Below are 20161 nucleotides of genomic sequence, written 5' to 3'. Positions count from 1 at the left end.
TGAGGCTATGAATGCAACTCCTGTTAAAATCTGGCAACCAGCAGGATGAAGTATGACCTTGGGTTTCTGTTACTTCAGCCTTATAGCGAGTAAGGGAGAAGAGACTCTTTTAGCAAAAGTAGAGGCATTTTTTTCTAGTGTTTATACGGTGACTTGAGCTGAGAATTTAAGCCTTTGAACCTAAACTATCTCTTTCTTTATGAATCCATCTCTGTAGAAGCAACCAACCTATTCCACAGTCCTGGATTTCCTCACTTTATACTGTTATGTGGCAGCACCCACTTATCAGCCAAAACCTTCCTATCCTTAGATAATGCAACACATCCATTTTTTACTTCATGTTTGTGTTTTGGGGGTCCCAAAGATATTTTGCTACATTAGTTTTTATTAACTTTACATTTTTACCATTCGTATTTAGGTCTTTAATCCATCTAAAGTCTTGCTTTTTATATAGGGTGAGGTGGCAGGTCCAGGAGGTAGGTCAGCTGTCCCAATCCTGTTACTAAACACTATTCTTTATGAGTTGATTTTTGTGCTAATTCTGTAACTGATATATTCAGGGGGTCTATCTGTGAGCTGTTCTATTCCATTATTCTATATGTTCTCATGACTTTGATGTATATGCAAACATCTTTGATGTAAATGTGAAAAAGCTGGAGGCTTAGTATGAACAAAATGATGTAAAAATATCTCAATACTTTTTATAATATTCTGGATATGTTGGTTTAAATAAAATATATTAACATGAATTCCACCTGTTTCTTCTTTTTATGAGGCCACAGGAATTACTCATGTGACTCACTTTGTTTTCTTCCGCTTCGACAGTGCTGTTCTAACTGTACTCTAGTGAATAGAGAACAGACTACGGAGAAAGGTAAACACGGATTTAGAGTCCTCCTCCTTCACTTATGAGCTCTGTGGACTTGGCACATTACTTAAACTATCTACTTCCTAAGGGAACTGCGGGGACTACATTAAATAGGATAAGGTATATAGACTGCCTGGTACCTGGTTAAGTAATCATCCAACGTTCGTTTCATTATCTTTCTCTGAGGACAAGGAAGTGGCTCATTCATAACAGTATACAGCAAATATGACTACACATATATTAAATGCACGAATTTCATAGTGAAATTCGCTACTGAAATATTTTTAAAATTCCAAATTCCCTATCATATGACTGCCAAGACCCAGCATTGTCATTTTTATGTGTAACAATATTTTAAGAAAAAAAGACAATTATTTTATAATTTTATTCATTCACTGTTTCTATGCTTTAATAAATCTTTGCATAAGTAAATACATTTAGTTAGAGCTACAAGACAACATGGAAACTAGACGAGAAATAGGCATTCCGGATCTTTTCAAAATAACTATATTGAGGAAACCCTTGACTAAACGTTACCGTCAGAAATACCCCTACCCCTTCTACTGACACCTAAAACAACTTGTGTAACCTTCAACTTTTAATGAAATCATGTACTACTATAGTTTACCTTGAACACCTTCTTACACTCTTTAAAAGCATTACTTCAAAAACAAAAAAGTCTCCATATAATTCTATAAATAAATAGTAAATGTTACTGCACCTGAGCTTAAGAATTTACAGTTGTTTCCATTGGTTCAATTATTAACTTCAAAAGTAAAACCTGAAATTAACATTCATTTCTGGGCTGTAACTACTGATAGTAATTAGAATATTTTAATATCTGATGTAAAGATAATTTCTGATATTGGGGAAGTGGTTACAAAACTTTCTTCAAACCCAGAGGAAAGTGACTTTGCTGTAACACAATGAGCTCTTAATTACCTGAGCTAATCAAGGGGACTTTAGGCCAGGTCACTCAGTTGGGAACCCAGCTTGCCTTGCCTCTGGGGATGTTTGTCTGAAGACGTCAACTCCACAGGCAGCCCTTTCTCAAGGAGCTCACCCACTCTTCTCAGCTCTGCCCACTTCTCAGGCTGTGCTCAGCTGAAGGCACCAACCTCAGGATAGGGCCATGGTCCACAAAGGCCCAGCAGCAACGGTGTGGAGCTGAGACAGGGTATTTGGTCAGGGGGAAAGAAAGGTGCTTTTACGAAGGGATTTCTGACTGAGGACCAAGGTGATAAGGAGATGGAACAATGTCGAAAGAACATTAAAATCTAAGGCTGCACAAGGCATTGTAAACAGCAGTGGTCTTTCTTAGATATGTTAGAATTCAGCTGCACAAAAAGAACAGGTATAATCTAGGATTGGAATAAAAATACCTGAGGAGTTGTTTTTCTCTAGGCAACAGAGTAAGTGTCGTTTCTGTTTTTAGCAAAAGTTCGTCTATGCCTAAATTCATTTTGATCTTTTTTTTACAAAGTAGATTTTTAATAAAATGAACAACAAAAGAATTATGGGTTTTAATACTGATATCAATTTATTACTAATTTTAGCCTTCCCCTTAGCTCCCTATATAAAAATGATGGGTTTCTCAGTAGTAGTTACAATAGCTTTTAAACAGAACTTGGGCAAAATAATTAAGATAGAAACCATAAATAACCATAAAGTAAATGAAGCAAAATTGTCTAGTGAGATGTTTACCCTAAAGTATATTAATATTCTTCCATAAATTTTTAGATTGTTAAAGTAAAATTATCTTACTCTAGTATATTATGAATCATTATAAAAGATTCCAATCTTTGAAAATTATGAAAGATTTCAAGACCTCATTAATGGAGTTAGAAATATCAGCTATTAAGCTACTAGTCAAGTTTGGTCTGTATTTTCTGGGCCTCTTCAGGCCAAGAATAACAATCGGGTAGAATCTGCTCATAATCAGTGCTATACATCAGAGAGTAGACAAATGCTTCCTTGTTTTGGGGTTCAGGATAAACTGTGGCTGTCTTTTCTTGGTATGCATCTTTCACAATCTAGAAATAAGAAAAGAATATTAATTATTTTAATGGATAGAGATGATGGTCAGCACATGTCAGAAATTTTTTATCTGTTTCATCAACAGATGAATGGATAAAGAAGGTATGGTACATATATATATATAATGGAATACTACTCAGTCATAAAAAAGAACAAAATAATGCCATTTTCAGCAACATGGATGGACCTAGAGATGACCATACTAAGTGAAGTAAGTCAGAAAGAGAAAGACAAATACCATATGATATCACTTATATGTGGAATCTAAAATATGACACAAATGAACTTATCTACAAAACAGAAACAGAATTACGGACATAGAGAACAGACTTGTGGTTGCCAAGGGGGAATGAGGGGCCAGGGAGAGATGGATTGGGATTAGCAGATGCAAACTATTATATATAGAATGGATAAACAACAAGGTCATATTGTATAGCACAGAGAACTATATTCAACATCCTATGATAAACCAAAATGGAAAAGAGTATGAAAAAAAAAGAATGTGTATATAGATATATATATGTTTAACTGAATCACTTTGTTATACAGCAGAAATTAACACAACATTGTAAATCAACTATACCTCAATTTAAAAAAAAAGAAGTTTTTTATGTATCAAAAAATTAAGTTCTAATTTATATCTTGTCTGTTTCCAAAAAATTAAGTGTATTATAATAAGAACACATAATCACAAAGAAGATATAAAGTGAAAATGCAATTATAAATCATGTAACAAGAGTAGACTACGATATCAGCAAGAAAGGAAAGTGTGAATAGTACAGATTTACTCATGGGTGATCCTACCAAAATTTCTCAGATAAGTCAGTCTTAACAGCCTTGAAATGACTTGACTGATAATTAACTGAACTAAATACCTTAAAATCCCTGCTAAGTTTGAACTCAGATACCCTGCAGTTTCAGCAATCCCGATTCCGACCACGGCCTCCTACGGAACCTCTTTCTCTATCCCAGGGTCTCCTGATTCTAATCAGCGGGGCTCTGGAGCCAGTCTCCATGCTCTGTGCCTTACTGGTATCACAGAACCTTGTCTCCACGTCTTTGTGGGGAACGCTCAGTGCTGGCTTTCTCCTTTCAGAGCTGTCTCCTGCCATGTCATTCTTTCCCTAAACTTACTTGGGCCCATGTGGTTGTACATTATGCTTTTACCCTTTAAAAATCAAAAACGAACTAAAAAAACTTTGTCTCAAATCAATTTCCCCAAAGTCAATTTCAAACCTTCCCGTGTCAAGTCTCCATTTGACTCTCATCACTCTGCTGAGAAAATTCCAACTGATCAAAGAGAACGATCTCAATTTCTCTTTTCCTCAACTCAAACTGTCTCCTCCATATCTTCAAACATTCTCTTCCCCTGCTTTCGTTGAAGAATGGATTCTCCCTGTTGTCAAAATTAATCACTCCATATGTGCTCTTTAATTCACTCCAGTTTTTAAGAAAGCAATCATTAAGGAGCTACTTGTATGACAGACTTATTTGAATAAGCGTGATTTTGAAGAATATCAGAATGATTAAGTATCTCTTCTCAATGTAAAATTATGCATTTATGAAAAAATTAAAGTTATAAAGACTGTGCTGTATTATGGAAAAGTGTTTATGAAAAAAGCATGATCAAAAGTATGTGAATACACCCTTACATGTTATTACAACAGTGTTAGAAAAGAAAGCAAACAAATGAAAACAGACTGCAAGCAAACACACACGCCAAAATGATGACAATGCTTGTTTTAGAAAAGTAGAATATCAGGTATTTTCCTCTTTTCTATTTTTCAGAGTGCCTACGATGTGGTATTACTATGTTTTTAACAGATATTCTTGAGTTACAATTCACTGACCACAAAATTCAACAGTTTTAACGTATAATCCAATTATTTCTATAAATTCAGAGTTGGGCAACTGTTACCACATCCAGTTTCAGAACATTTCCATCACCCCAAAAAGTTCCCCTGTGCCTCTTTTGCAAAGGCTGTATCACTTTTATAATAAAATGTTCTGTTTCATTCCTGACGGACTCTGCAGAAATCCATTCCTCTTTCTGCTCCCAGGACACACCGTATTAACAATGCTCTCTCTCAGTGAAATCTTCACTCTCTCCTTCTCGTCAATGCCAGACTCTCTGGAAGATGAGAGCTTCACCTGTTACCACATGTAGATGATCCCCCACCTGTATATCCAGCCTCTCTTTAAGTTTCAGTCATCACCATCTACTTGTTAGAATTGTACATTTGAACGTATTGGATTGGCCCAAAAGTTCATTCGGGTTTTTCTGTAAGACGTTACGAAAAACCAGAACGAACCTTTTGGCCAACCCGCTGCCACGGATACCACAAACCTGCAGTCTACTTATATCACCTTCCTTCCTGAAGCTGATTCTTTGTCTAGGTTTCCCAATTTCTGTTTATCCACTCAGCGTTCGTTCCTCTTTCTAGTTGTCATATCTGAGTTTTTCATACTCTCCTGCTGTCCCTCGTCTTCTTACTTACCTCTCTGATCATATGCTACTCCTTTGCACTGAAACCTTCAAAATGAACTTAAAGTGATAATGTGATGTTCAGTGTATTAATAATTCAAACTAGTTTAAAACTAGTAGATACAAATTAGGAGAAAACATAAGCATACTCTTTCCTAAATAGATAACCAAGCAGATTATCTGAAGTTTTTTTTTTGAAGGAGTACTTGGTTTTTGAAGCATCTACCCTGAATCAACAAAATAAATCATGACATATGAAATCTAAATGGTGTTGTTCTGATACACTTGCTAATAGCTTTGGTTTTCAGCCAGGAGCAAATTTGCCTCCAAGGGGACATCTGGCAATGTCTGGAGACATTTTCGGTTGTCACACCTGTTGCAGAGGCTACTGGCATCTGGTGAATAAGGGCCACGGATGCTGCTAAACATCCGACAATGCCCAAGACAGCCCCCGTGACAAAGAGTTACCCAGACACATGTGCGGAGAGTTGAGGCTGAGAAACCCTAGTTTCAACATATGACGACTATCGTGGGCTGAAATACGTCACCTGAAAATGTTGATGCCTTAACCTCTAGTACCTCAGAGTGGGGCTGTATTTGGAGATAGGACCTTTAAACAGACAATTAAGTTAAAATGACGCTATTCCAGCGGGCTCTAACCCAAGTTGACTGGTGTCCTTATAAGAACGGAAAACTTGGACACACAAAGAGACCCCAGGGACATGCAAACACAGAGGAAAGGCCACACGAGGACCCAGCAAGAAGGTGGTCATCGACAAGCCAAGGAGAGGCCTCCAAAGAAACCAGACCTGCCAACCCGTTCGTCTTAGATCTCTAGCCACCGTGAGAAAATAAATTTCTGTTATCTAAGTCACCCAGTTTGTGGCAGTTTGTTATGGCAGCCTTAGTAAATGAATACAACTAGGCTGCAAAAAGAGTCAGTTTCTCTCTCGTCTTAGTTGTAGAAAATGTAGGTTCTAATTGGCTAGTTCCTTGAAGAGCTCACCCGCCACCCTAGCCAGCTTTGAGTTCTCTGTTCTCACTGTTTCGCTTTCTGCCCAGTATAATCAACTGTGATTTTCAAGGTGCCACACATCCACAGAGACATGGATAAGGCAGGTGGTTCAAGGTCTGTCACTCTACCATATGTGCAATACTGTGGTGACTATCTCAGTGTCATATGGAAGACACCAACCAAAAAAAAGGCCAAGTGGAGGAGGCTTAGCTGAAATGAAACCCTGATGAATTATCTGAATTATGGGAGAGAAAAAGGACGGGGAAATTAATGATTCAACCCATTTCTAAGGATCAAACATAGTTCCTAAGCTCTGCCGAAGCACCAGGCCTCATTTCTCTGACTTCTGACATAATAAGTTGATACAGATATTTCAAGGAAGTGGATTTTTAATACCTAAACATGCACATTCAGCCACAGGTGGAAGGGAAAATAATGAGGCTTCAACAAGAGTGGTTTTACCTTTTCTGCAATTTTCAGAGAAACATCTCTAATGGTGTCCAAAGGAGGATAAAGCCGGCCCTCTTCCAAGTGTTTATCTGATACTTGCTGAGCTATAACCTTAAAAAAAAAAAAAAAAAAGACAAAAAAATACTTCATACCATAGAATGTGGTAGTTGTGAGGATAATGGTGAACGGTCGTGGATAAAAGAAGATCCCATTAACGCCATCACCCAATTGCATCTCTCCCTTTCTCAATGGAAAAACTGAGCTCAGAGAGGCTTGGTGACCGGTGGGAGAAGACAAATAGTGAAATAGATGGGGATGAGCATCTGGGTTTCCTCTTAACCCAGTTCCTTTTCTATGGTACCATGAAATGCTGGCAGCTTTCTTGTTTGATGCACTAGAGGGACGGGAGAAGAAGGGTAAGGAAGGCAGAGGAGGATGAGAAAAGTGATGGAAACGGACCCTGAAAACAAGAGGAGGAGAGGCTGGTCAGGCCTTGCTCCCAGCTCACATACTCCTGCACGGGAGGCAGAGCAGGAGGCTGAGAGAGCTACTTCTGACTCACATGGCAAGCAGGATACAGATTCTGGATTATCCAAATCACCTAACTAGCCTCAGCCTTGGCTGTCCCCAAGCCACTCCCTATCTCTAAAGGAAACAGTGTAGACATGAAAATGGGCTACAAGGGTAGATCTTATGTTAAATATTCTTATCACACACACATTCATAATAATAAAGAGGGTGGGAAAAAACTTCTGGAGGTGATAGATTTGTTTATGGCATGGATTGTGGTGATGGTTTCAAAGGTGTATACTTACTCATCTCTAAATTCATCAAGTTGTAAGATATACGGCTTTTTCTTATGTCAATCACACCTCAATAAAGTAGCTTAAAAACATGAGGCAAATTGACATTATGTGCTTCCTGATGTGATTCACTGAGAAGGATTCAATTATTAGGGAAACCTAAACCAAACCCTATAACCATACAACTTAAACTAAATCATGAGGAACATTGTAAAAAAAACAACTGGCCTGTACTCTTCAGAATGTCATTGCCACAAAAGAAACAGAAAGGCTGAAATGCTCTTGCAGATGAAAAGAGTAGTCTAGAGGCTATAAAGGTCCTTTTTATGGATAACTGGCAAATTTGAATTTGGATTGTACATTAGATAATAGTATTATATCAACGTTAAAGTTACCTGGGTTTTCAGTTACCCAGTGACTTACATGAATCGGTTTCCTCCAGATGCCGTTGTCAGTGGGGATCTCTCTAGAGCCCTCTGGGCAGATAGCAGAAAGGGTGGGGTGAGGAGAATGCGAGAACACAGAGCAGGTGACTTAGGAGGAGGGTGTGAGGGTAGGAGGCCCAGGTTTGCCTCCCAGATGTGAACAGGAGGGAGCGGACAGTGTTCCAGGCTGCGTACAGACCGCTCAGGGCCAGCAGGGCTGACCCCAGGGAGCATCAGAGGTCCAAGGGACTGTCCAGAGGACCGAGAAATCCAAAAATCTCTTTGTGATATAAAAATGTGCAGGAATAGTCTTTGAGATTGGTCCAATCCATGAGATTACTAGCTCCATAAGAGATCCAATTAGTACTTTGACAATAATCCTAACAGCTACTAGATTTGGGGTGGGCAAACAGAACATTCAGCTAGATCTCTTACATGCTACTTTTGTTAACTACAAAATATAATCTAGACAAGAACTTTCTTCTTTTTGCCCCCTCTAGAGCTCTGTCTGTGGTAGTTTGTATTTATTCTCACTGATAAATACTACTGACTACTAGTTCTATTTAATTAAATAAGTATTTACTAAGTTTCTGCTACGTGCTTTAGTATTGCACTAGTGCTACTGGTGTTTTGAAAGAAGTATATGGGAGACCTTCCGTCTTTAGAGAAGATAACATACAATTTAAATATAAGGCAAGACTTGATTGTTTAATACGTGAAACTCTCGACAGCATAATACAACTAGGAATCAAATGAAGTGTTTGCTAAAGACAGCCATGGCTAAGGAGAAAGATCAAAGTGAGTCAGAGAGGCCACAAAAGGACCCAAGGACGAGGTGGGACTTAAGCCGCGACCTGAAGACAGGCTTAGACAGGTGGGGAGTGAGTCTCGGGGTTTTCCAGGCAGGATGATACACAGGGCAGTTACATATGGGTGTTCACATGCCTGGTGTGTTTAAAGGCTTTGGGCTGAGGGCGGATAAAAAGAACATCAGGTTTCTAAGCTTCGGTGCCTGCTTAGAAAGGGGGTGTCACGAACAGAAATGGGGATATTGAGGGCGAGGGGAGATAAGAAATGGTTTTCCACATCTGTATTTAAGGAAATAACAGGGCATTTTGGTGGAAATACCCATCAGGTCACTGGAGATGTGGTGAAAGATAAGAATAGGGATACACAGATTTGGTCCCTTTTAGGATGACGAGAATGGAAATAAGAGAATGCGTGAGATCTCTGAAAGTAGACTTTAAAAGGAAAGAGAAAAGTGAGGACAAAAAAATGAATACTAGGAAGAAGCTTAGTCGAAAGGAACTTGAGGGACTTCCCTGGCGGTCCAGCGGTTAAGACTTTGCCTTCCAATGCAGGGGTAGGGGTTCGATCCCTGGTCAGGGAGCTGTGATCCCACATGCCTTGCGGCCAGAGGCCCAAAACATAGAACAGAAGCAGTGTTGTGACAGGTTCAATAAAGACTTTTAAAAAAATGGTCCACATCAAAAAAATCTTAAAAAAAAAGGGGGTGGGTGGACTTGAAAGGGAGACAAAGAAAACAATGAGGTGGCATGAAAAACAAGAATATCGTGTTGAAGCCTAAGAGGAGAACGGTGGAAAGGCCAAGATTCAGCCAGAGAGATAGCTGGCTATGATAAGAATAACACCAGTAACCTCACCACGTCTTACTGTTTTCCTTCAAAGGTGTTTGAGAGTGATTATTACTTTCCCTGGGTAGATATACTGGAAAGACTTTTTTTTCATGAAATTTGTCACTAGAGGGTGCTGGAGTTATTTAGGAAAGAAAACACTGGCTTCCACGAGTAAAAAGATCATCTTTCTTCTGATGTGTCTGCTATAAAAGACAATGACTACATTTCCCTTAATGTAAGAACAACTTTGAAAAGCCCTCCGAAGTAATTAGACATCTACTTGGCTTTACAAGATTTCTTGAGTCAAAGAAGCTCTAAGACACCAGCCGTCATGCTTTTAATGCAGTGAAGAAAAAGAAAGGAGCATTAGAGCTGGCCGACCTCTGTTCTCACAGAATGACACCAAGGCGCGAAACCCCGGGTTTAGGCTCCTTGAGATCACACCAATAACATAAAAATCTTTCACAACGCCAAGAATAGCCTGTTTGCATGATGAAAATATGTGAACATTAATCAGGTTTTATTTGGTTGGGTTTAGTTAGCGTGTTGTACAGTGGTTTAATTTTGAGAGAAGAAATTCACTCAAATTTCTCTTTCATGAATTGCATCCTCCTCAGACGTGTCAACCAGGTGAATATTCCAATTATCCAAAGCTCATGATTTTACAAATATCGGTCCAACCACTGTATCACCCCCCTGAGGTTTGGGAGGCAAGGGGAACTGATGCGAGCCTTAGGTTCAGAGTACCTCCTGTGCCTTTGTCTCTGACCTAAGAGTTTTGTGTCTTTTGCCAGCATCTATGAATCTGTGGCAGGCTGACTTGCTAGCCTGCAGGTAAGGTGAAATTTCAGACCCTTCACAGTTCTAAACAGCAGCTTAATAGAGCATCCCTACTGGCTCTGCTCTGTGCTGTTCTGTGAATCCTTCCTGAAGGCCCACAGAAGAGCCCACTTCCGTCCTTTTAATGACTTTACAAACACCGAATTCTCTGTTTTAATTTCTTCTCTGCTTGAAACACTAGAGTGGTTTCTGTATTCTGCACTGCACCCTGAATAATAAACACTTCACTATACCAAATCAGACTGTCATTTTTTTCCCCATAATGCTTATATTAGTACAGTACTACAAAGATTATTAGATAGATATGTAGATAGATAGATATTGGAGGTATGTTCTTTTTTTTAACTTTTTATTCTATATTGGAGCATAGTTGATTAACAATGTTGTGTTAGTTTCAGGTGTACAAAAAAGTGATTCAGCTATACATATACATGTATCTATTCTTTTTCAAATTCTTTTCCCAGTTAGGTTGTTACAGAATATTGAGCAGAGTTTCCTGTGCTATACAGTAGGTACTTGTTGGTTATCCATTTTAAATACAGCAGTGACATGTCAATCCCAAACTCCCTAACTATCCCTCCCCCCACCCTTCCCACCCCAGTAACCATAAGTTCGTTCTCTAACAGACTGTCATTTTAAATCTTCAAAATGCCATCATCGGGAATTCCCTGGCAGTCCAGTGGTTAGGATTCGGTGCTTTCACTGCTGGGGCCCAGGTTCAACCCCTGGTTGGGGAACTAAGATCCCGCAAGCCACGCAGTGTGGCCAAAAAAAAAACAAACAAAAAAATGCCATCATCTAGGTAGGTTCTCCATGGAGAAATATTTACCACTTCCTCCATAATTTGGAAACAAAATTTTTATTGTCTCATTACTGTCACAGAACATAATAGAAAGTGTGAAGATTTAAAAAAAAAAAAAAAAAAAAGGTTTGTTTTCTCATACCCTGTTGATGGGAATGTAAATTGATGTAGCCACTGTGGAAAACAGTATGGAGGTTCCTCAAAAAACGAAAAGTAGAACTACCACATGACCCAGCAATTCCACTCCTGGGTATATATCCAGACAAAACTATAATTTGAAAAGATACTTGCACCCCTATGTTCAGAGCAACATCGTTTACAATTGCCAAGATATGGAAGCAACCTAAGTGTCCATTAACAAGTGAATGGATAAATAAGATGTGGTATATATGTACAATGAAATACTACTCAGCCATAAAAAAGAATGAAATGTTGCCATTTGCAGCAACATGGATGGACTTGGAGGGCATTATGCTAAGTGAAATAAGTCAGACAGAGAAAGACAAGTACTGTCTGATGTCACTTATATGTGGAATCTAAAAAATACAACAAACTAGTGAATATGACAAAGAAGAAGCAGACTCACAGATATAGAGAACAAACTAGTGGTTACCAGTGGGGAGAGGAAAGGGGGGAGGGGCAATATAGGGGTAGGGGAGTAAAAGGTACAAACTTTTAGGTATAAAATAAGCTACAAGGACATATTGTACAGCACGGGGAATACAGCCAATATTTTATAATAGCTATAGATGGAGTATAACCTTTGAAAATTGTGCATCACTATGCTGTACACCTGTAACTAATATAATATTGTACATCAACTGTACTGCAATTTAAAAAAAGCCCTCTTTTAAGAAATCAGAACATAGTCTTTCTGCTGGCTACTGAAGAACACTCTTTACTAGTGACTCAATGTGAACTTACTACCCATCCCTTACTCTCTACTGGGAAAGATTTGATCTTCTTTGGACTTTACACCTTCTAGGGAGTGAGCTGGGATACTAAATAAATAAAACAGTAGACAACCTACAATGAGCTGATCTGAGATTTTACATCCTTGGCAAACGTAGAGTATTTTACAATACCTCAGCAATGGTGAGAAAAATCTTATCCATGATATGCCTCAGTCCACACGCCACCACACCAAGAGCAACTCCAGGAAACACATAGGAATTGTTGCCTTGGCCAGGATATAGGGTCTGTCCACTTGGCAGAGTGACAGGGTCAAAAGGACTGCCACTGGCAAAAATGGCACGACCCTGCAACACAGACACACAACTGTAAAAAGGAGGCAGGCTATCTTCAAACAAATGGATCGTAAGAGAGTAATTCAAGTACTGAGTAGTTAGAAAGAAGTCTGATTTTTCATTGACTTCCTAGTAAGTGTGAGCAAGCTATCATGATGCTGGCAGTAAGTTCTGGAGTGAGTGATTATTTCTGTTCTCTATCTTCCTCTCTACTCCTAGGAGAAGCATGCAAAGCACAGGAGACCCCAAGACCACCATCCTGTTGCTGGCAGTGGTCCAACCCACGGGCCCATCAACCATCTCTAGACTACAGACTTCCACTTACAGGCTTCTGAAGACAAAAAGCATATGTTAAATATGTTGAATCTTGGAAAGGATGACATTTTAGGTTACAGTTTAGAGGTCAACAGGCTCCCAATGTAATCACTGGGACAAATTTTATATATTTCTGTATTGTAAAGAATTATCTGAAAAGTCATATAGGAAAAAAATTCATTAGCACAAATGGGGTTAGCAGATAAGAATAAGATTAAATTATCAAAAAGTGTCTAAAACTGTCTTTATTTTTTTCCTGGTCTTACTATTTCATCATAATATTTCTGAGGAACCTCATGTATTACAGGCTTTAAGACGGCATGAACTTAGGGCCTTTCAGGTGCTGTATTCCATACTGCCAGTCAAAAGGGGGGCGTCTGTCTGATCTGGGAGGTGATACAGATGGAAGCGTTCAGGCTTCTAAAACAGGGATAGGAAACCCTCAACAAATAAAGCACTACAATCTAAGAAATGCATTTGAAAAGTCTAAAAAAGCACTAAATCCCCAAAGCATAGTTTAAATGGTAATAGATTGGGTTATAAATTTCATCCTTCTTATACCTTGAGTCTAAATCCATTATGATATTAATAATATTAACTTATTCATTTTTAACAAATGTCATACTATACCTTTTCTATAAAGGTAAAGTATAATATGATTCAACCTTATTCAGGATATAAAAAGAGGAAAATAGATGAGAAAAAAATAGAAATTCTCATCTAGGTGTTTATCAGACACTGTTATGTCTTGCACAAAATTAGGTTTTGTTTATGCAGAGTGACATAACTCTGTCTGGTTTATCTTTTCCAGTTCATTTTAGATTTCTTTCCAAAATAAAAGTGTTAGATATATGTGACTCAACTTCTGTTTTGTTGTAATGACATTTTCAAGTCTTTTAAGGAAAAAAAGGGCTCTTGTCAACATATTGGTCAAATATATATTAATACAAGCACAGTATAAAATAAGTCACTTTTTTGGAAACAGTAAAGTATTGAAGCTTTGAGGACTCCTATCCCAACCAGGCTGGATGTCAAAATAATTGCCCAAATGCTCCACCCATGCCATCAAAATCCAAACCCAGCAGGAGTTAGCAAAGCAGAAATAAGACTGTGGTTTTATACTGTGTGCTTCAATGTTTGAGAATAGCTAGTGAAAAGCTATTTGCATCAGTATCTAGGATCAAGCTTTTTCCTTTTTAACTTTTATGTTTAAATCTTAGATACTTCCCAAGCACTTGAGGAAAATTATCAATAAAACATTACAAAGTTTATTTTGTTTTATTGAAGAACAGGATTTATACAAGATTCTAAAAAAGGATATGGTTCTTATCCTTCCTGACCTGTTCACTGTTCTTTCAGTCTTGGTTATAAAATTTTTAAAGGTTAACCGGTAAGCACCTTAGATACCCTGGGCTCCCTTATAAAGAATCACAATTTGACTATTCCATTTTCGCTTTACCTTGGTCAGTTTATAGCACTGCTCTGCGGTACATTCTGCTTTGCTAGTTGGATTACTCAAAGCAAAAATAATAGGCCGTTCATTGAAGGTTGCCATGTCTTCGAGAATTTGCTCTGAGAATGCACCTCTAATCGCAGCAACTCCTAATGTAGAAACAAGAAACCAGTGAATAGGACTATCATTGGTTAATTAATCCAGTGCCCCCAAAACAATGAGACATGTCAGGTCATTTTGTAATACCCCCTAAACAAAATATAGAATATCTGTATTAAAGTGACAAAAAAGAGATGTTCGTTAATGCCAACAACTTTTAAGGTTACTAATCTACAAGTATCTATGAAAAAAATCACAGCTTTAACATTTGACTCATTAATAAATTTAGTGACCAATCACTAGGAATTCTGATTACAGGCAATTTTATCAGGAAATAAATGTGTCTAATATATACTATCTCTCTGTAAACAATTCTAGAAGTATATTTCAGTCTCTCAGGCTATAAAGCAATCATGTTTTATAATCCAGTGCTAACACTTAAGACAATCATCCGATTCAATGATAAAACTGAAGTATGACTCACTGAAAAAACTTGAAGAGAAGAACAAAGCTATTAGCATAATGAAAATGTAAAAAGTAAGATTCCTGATGGAACATAGTTTATAAAAAACAACAATAAAGGCTTACTACTACCCATTAACTCCTGTCGTGGAGTAAGTATTTGTTTTTATTATGGTTCTCATTATTATTCTCAATATTGTCATCTGTTTCACAGAAGCTTCTAGAAATGGAGTATAATACCAAGTAAGGGTTGGCATTATATACACACAAAATAAAGGATATAAAGTTTCAAAACTTTCTTTGAGTTTTTTTCAACCACAACAAATGTGTCCATAGTAAACATCTTACTGTGCACATGCAGTGTGTAACACACTGAGTTATCTACTATGAGGAACATAAAGACATGAAATACGGTCCCTGTTTTCAAGGAGGGTCTAGTTCAGTCTTTCTCAACCTTGGCCCCATTCACGTTTTGGGATGGACAATTCCTTACCGGCGGTGGGGGGGGGGGGGGGCTCTGCTGGGCATTGGAGGCTGCGGACCAGCATCCTTAGTCTCTACCCACTAACGTCAGTAGCTCTGACCACCCCTTCTTCCTCCAGCTGTGACCACCAAAGAATGTCTCCAGACATTGCCAAGTGTTGCCTTTCGGGGCCAAACCACCCCCCTTTTAGAACCACTGTCTATGTGGAATAATCAAGCCTGGCAAAGTGCTGGATATGCCAGGTATTGGCAGGTTGACTGAGTGAGCAAAGGGAACCGCACGCTTCAGCTGGGATCATCAGTAAGATGAAGAAGACGGCACTGAATTTACAAATCTAGGCGTCTGGGGGGTACTGTTGCTTCAGGGAAGGCGTAATTTTGTTTGTGAACGCCAAAGGTTAGAATTTCAAAAAGCTAAATTAGGTCTCAAAATTCAGCAGTAAGAAAACAAATCAGGCCCACGTGGGCTTGAGGTAGGGTTTATGGCAGGGGGGAAGAAGCCAAAGCTCACCGATGAGGGTGGTTGGTTTTATATCTCGAACAATGGCTTCTAGGTTCTTCATTTCTTCATGTTCATGGGCAAATTCCTCTTTCTCTTGTGTTAAGGCAGCACGTCCCTAAGTACAGCAAATAAAAAGGAATGATAAATCTGCCAAACATGTGAGAGTCAAAGAAATTTCAGAATATTACGCATATTACCCATATTGATGCTTAACATTTTTATGTATTATGTCTTCCAGCTGTTCTTAAAGTCTCCTTTCCAATTACCAGAGTATTATTTCATTCACTCTTGCAACAATGATTTATGTCTCAGACAATGTTCTAGGCAATGGGGATATAACAGTGAACAAAATAAAGCCTTTCCCTTATTTAATTATTATTTAATATTTAAAATCCTAACTCTACAGACATTTATGAGAAACTGGCATTAACAAATAGCAATGAAAAACATCATTTAAATAAAGATATTGTTTACTAGACATGATTTCTGTTGATAAAGCAGTGTCTTAGAGTGTGCAAAGTTGCCTTTAGCGGCTGCACAAATAATTTATGGACTACTCACTAAGAATGGAACTTGATGCCACATTTATATCATACTTTGATGTTCTACATAATTACTAGCTTTATATGTTTTTATTTTGTAATGTTTTGATTATAATTGTACCATGTATTATTATCTAGGAAACATGTAATTTAATATCCTAGCTACAAAAAAGAACGTAGGATGGGGGTGAGGAGTGTTAGCTGAAAATCTGGTCCTTCCTTTTTTTTCTCTTCTGCTCTTTCAGTATTGTATCTTTCCACATGATTAGTAGATCTGAAGATGAAATTCTCATCCACACTTCTACGACCAGGAATAAAAATCTGCTCAAATTAGAATTCTCCTCATTCATCTATTATTCAATCTCCTTACTTCATTGAAGCTTTCATCAAAGAATGAGTGATACAATAGCTTTTTGTCCCCAGGAAGCAATAGCTAAATTAAGTGAACTACTTATTAAACTTGACTTTTAAATTATTAAAAAAAAAATAATAATAACAATAATAATATTCTACCTACAAATTTTTAAGATTTTGACTACATAATAAATCACTACCTAACTTTATATGGTACTTTATAGCTTATAAGTTGTTTTCACATATTTCGTTTGATTCCCTCAACAATTTGAAAAGTAGGGCAAATACAATTAGGTTTTTGCATGAGGAAACAGAGGCTCTGAGATATCAAGCAACTTGCCCAAGACAGGTGCTAGAAATCAGTCTTTCCAGTAATACAGCACAGTACAGCTCTGGAGAAAACACTTTACAAATGGTATACGTCAACTTGTATGCAAATTGTTAATCCTGAAGATGGTACAATATTCTTGCTTTAAAAGGTTATTATCAGCCTAAATGGGAAAAGAATCTGAAAAAGTATAGGTATATGCATACGTATAACTGAATCACTCTGCTATACACCTGACACTAACACAACGTTGTAAATCAACTATGCTCCAATACAAAGCAAAAATTTTTATAAAAAGGTTATCATTTTATTTTTGTTTTTAAAAGTAATACATGTGAATTACAGATAACTTGAAACATATGAACCTCTTTGCACTCGTTTCATCTATAAAATAAGAATAATTAGAATTTCTACCTCATCAGCTTTTTAGCAAATTAAATAATACATCTAAAGCACTTAGGACTGTGCCCAGTTTTTAACAAGAACTCAAAGTTAGTTGTTATAATTAAAATTTTTGTGAAGAAGAAAAAACCATAGTTCTAGCACTTATAACTCTAGTACCTTTTTTTGTAGTCTGCTGTAAAGTGCTATTTCTGTACCACTGTTTTCTGTCATGAGCATGACTTCAGAGCTAACAGCATCCTAATAACGAAATTCACCATTACTCACTGCTGGGTTCTAAAAAGTTGTATCTTACCTTTTCTTCCTTGCACATCAAAATATACTACATCTGAGAAACTGAAAAATCTTCTTATTTAACACTAACTGGAAACGATATATGTATCCTCATGTTCACTGCCTCATTATTCACAATAGCCAAGAAGTGGAAGCAACCTAAGTGTCCATCAATGGATGAATGGACAAAGAAAATACACATGCACACACATAGGAATATTATTCAGCCATACAAAAAAGGAAATCTTGCCATTTGTGACAACATGGATAGACCTTGAGGGTATTATGCTAAGTGAAGTAAATCAAAGAAAGACAAATACTATATGATCTCACTTATATGTGGAAACTGAAAAAACAAAAAACAAAAAGCAAACAAACAAACAACAAACTCATAGATAGAGAGAACAGATTGGTGGTTGCCAGAGGCTGGGGAGGCAAAAATGGGTGAAGGGGGTAAAAAGGTACAAACTTCCAGCTATAAGATAAATAGGTCCTGCGGGTGTAATGTACAGCACGCTGATAATAGTTAATAATACTGTATATTGAAAGTCGCTAAGAGAGTAGACATTAAAAGTTCTCATCACAAGAAAAAAACATTTGTAACTATGTGTGATGATGGATGTGAACTAGAGTTATCGTGGTAATCATTTCACAATATATACAAATGTTGAATAATTATGTTGTACACCTGAAACTAATATAACTTTATATGTCAATTATATCTCAATTTTTAAAAAACCTCATTTAATTCATTCCAAATCAAATTTGGTTTCCTGTTTCATATTCACTTCAGGAGAGAACATTCTAGGCTCTAGTAACATTAACTCAAATATTGTTAGTCTATATTCTTGTTCATCATGTTTATTAAAGAAAAAATCAGTCAAGAGAATCAGATAAATTCAGTTGCTATACTTTCATCAGGAAGCATCAAATCGTTCCATAAAACCTATTATCATCACCTTTTTACAACTTGTCATAGGTCTAACACAAATAGTTGATGTAAACCTAGACTGATTTTGTGAGTAACCACTAAATATTCTCAAACCATTCTTTTGTATTTATAAGATTTTTAAATTGCCTTTTAATAATATAAAAAATTATTACAATACCGAAATCTTTACAATTCGCACTAAATGGGGGGGGGGGGGGGGTGAGGCTACCTGGTGCCCCCATCCTCCTCTCTCTTAGCTTCACAGCTGGGAAATTCATTTCATTTACATATCTCAATCACAGAGATTAATTAAGCATCATCCTAGCATGTAAAAAGCAGCTAGGCTTAATGATAATTAGTCACAAATAAGAAAGCAGAGGTAGGTATCTGCGTGCCACAAGAATCCTCCCCCAAAAGTTTTGATAGTTCAGACTTTGATTTAGGCCCCAGTTCCTCATCATCTCTTTCCTGTGTCAGTGATTTTGCCATGACACTTTACAGTTCCTTTTACAAAAGGCAGCGTATACTTTCCTACCCCTTGCCTTTGGATTTGAACACGAGGCTTGCTCTGGTCCATAAAATGTGGGCTGAAGTGACAGTGCGCCAGTTCCAAGCTTAGGCCTTAAGAGTAAATTGCTGTTTCTGCTTGCTCTCTTGTACCGTCACCACTGCTTTGGAAGTACAAACCAGCCTGCTGGTCCACGGACGATGAGCCTTGAGAAGCAGACCTGGACCCAACCTGTAGCTCAGAACCACCCAGTAGCGCCATCACAGCCACTCCCCCTGACCCACAGGCATGTGAGAAAATAAAGAATTATTGTTTGCACGTCACTGAGACTTTGTGGCTTTCGATAACACAGGAATAGCTGACTGATACAGGGGATGATTTTAATTTGTTTTTCTTTTTTTTTATTATTTTATTTTTTTATTGAAGTACAGTTGAATTACAATGTTGTGTTAGTTTCAGGTGTACAGCAAAGTGATTCAGTTATATATTCTTTTTCAGATTCTTTTTTTTCCTTATAGGCTATTACAAAATATTGAGTATAGTTCCCTGTGCTATACAGTAGGTCCTTGTTGGTTATCTATTTCGGGATGATTTTAATTGTGATTACATATTCCACTGTTTCTTTTTACCCAAGGTTATTCCTATCTGTTGCTTTGAAAATAAGAAGTTCCTCAGTGAAGTAAGTCAGACAGAGAAAGACAAATATCATATGATATTGCTCATGTGCGGAATCTAAAAACAATGATACAAACGAACTTATTTACAAAACAGAAACAGACTCACAGACTTAGAGAACGAACTTATGGTTACCAAGGGGGGAAGGGATAGATTGGGAGTTTGGGATTGACATGTACACACTGCTATATTTAAAATAGATTACCAACAAGGACCTACTGTACA

At 37.5% G+C, this 20161-nt stretch overlaps 1 protein-coding gene across 2 annotated transcripts in view; it reads right to left on the bottom strand.

Moving 5' to 3' along the window:
- Nucleotides 1-1250: 1250 nt before the first annotated feature.
- ME1 (malic enzyme 1) overlaps nt 1251-20161 on the bottom strand; it is a 196846-nt gene continuing 177935 nt past the window's right edge. The window contains exons 10-14 of one of the 2 annotated variants that reach the window (XM_059941724.1): nt 15933-16038; nt 14384-14526; nt 12448-12621; nt 6868-6966; nt 1251-2901 (exon numbers count right to left, since the gene is read on the bottom strand). In XM_059941724.1, coding sequence (XP_059797707.1) covers nt 2734-2901; nt 6868-6966; nt 12448-12621; nt 14384-14526; nt 15933-16038 — 690 coding nt within the window. In that variant the 3' untranslated portion in view covers nt 1251-2733. The remainder of the gene's footprint in view (nt 2902-6867; nt 6967-12447; nt 12622-14383; nt 14527-15932; nt 16039-20161) is intronic. The other variant, XM_059941726.1, reaches the window with a different exon arrangement.

Source organism: Balaenoptera ricei, chromosome 12, assembly GCF_028023285.1.
Source record: "Balaenoptera ricei isolate mBalRic1 chromosome 12, mBalRic1.hap2, whole genome shotgun sequence".
Classification (NCBI taxonomy): domain Eukaryota; kingdom Metazoa; phylum Chordata; class Mammalia; order Artiodactyla; family Balaenopteridae; genus Balaenoptera; species Balaenoptera ricei.
The sequence above is the reverse complement of the archived record's forward strand: the minus strand, read 5'-3'. Positions and strand labels throughout refer to the sequence as shown.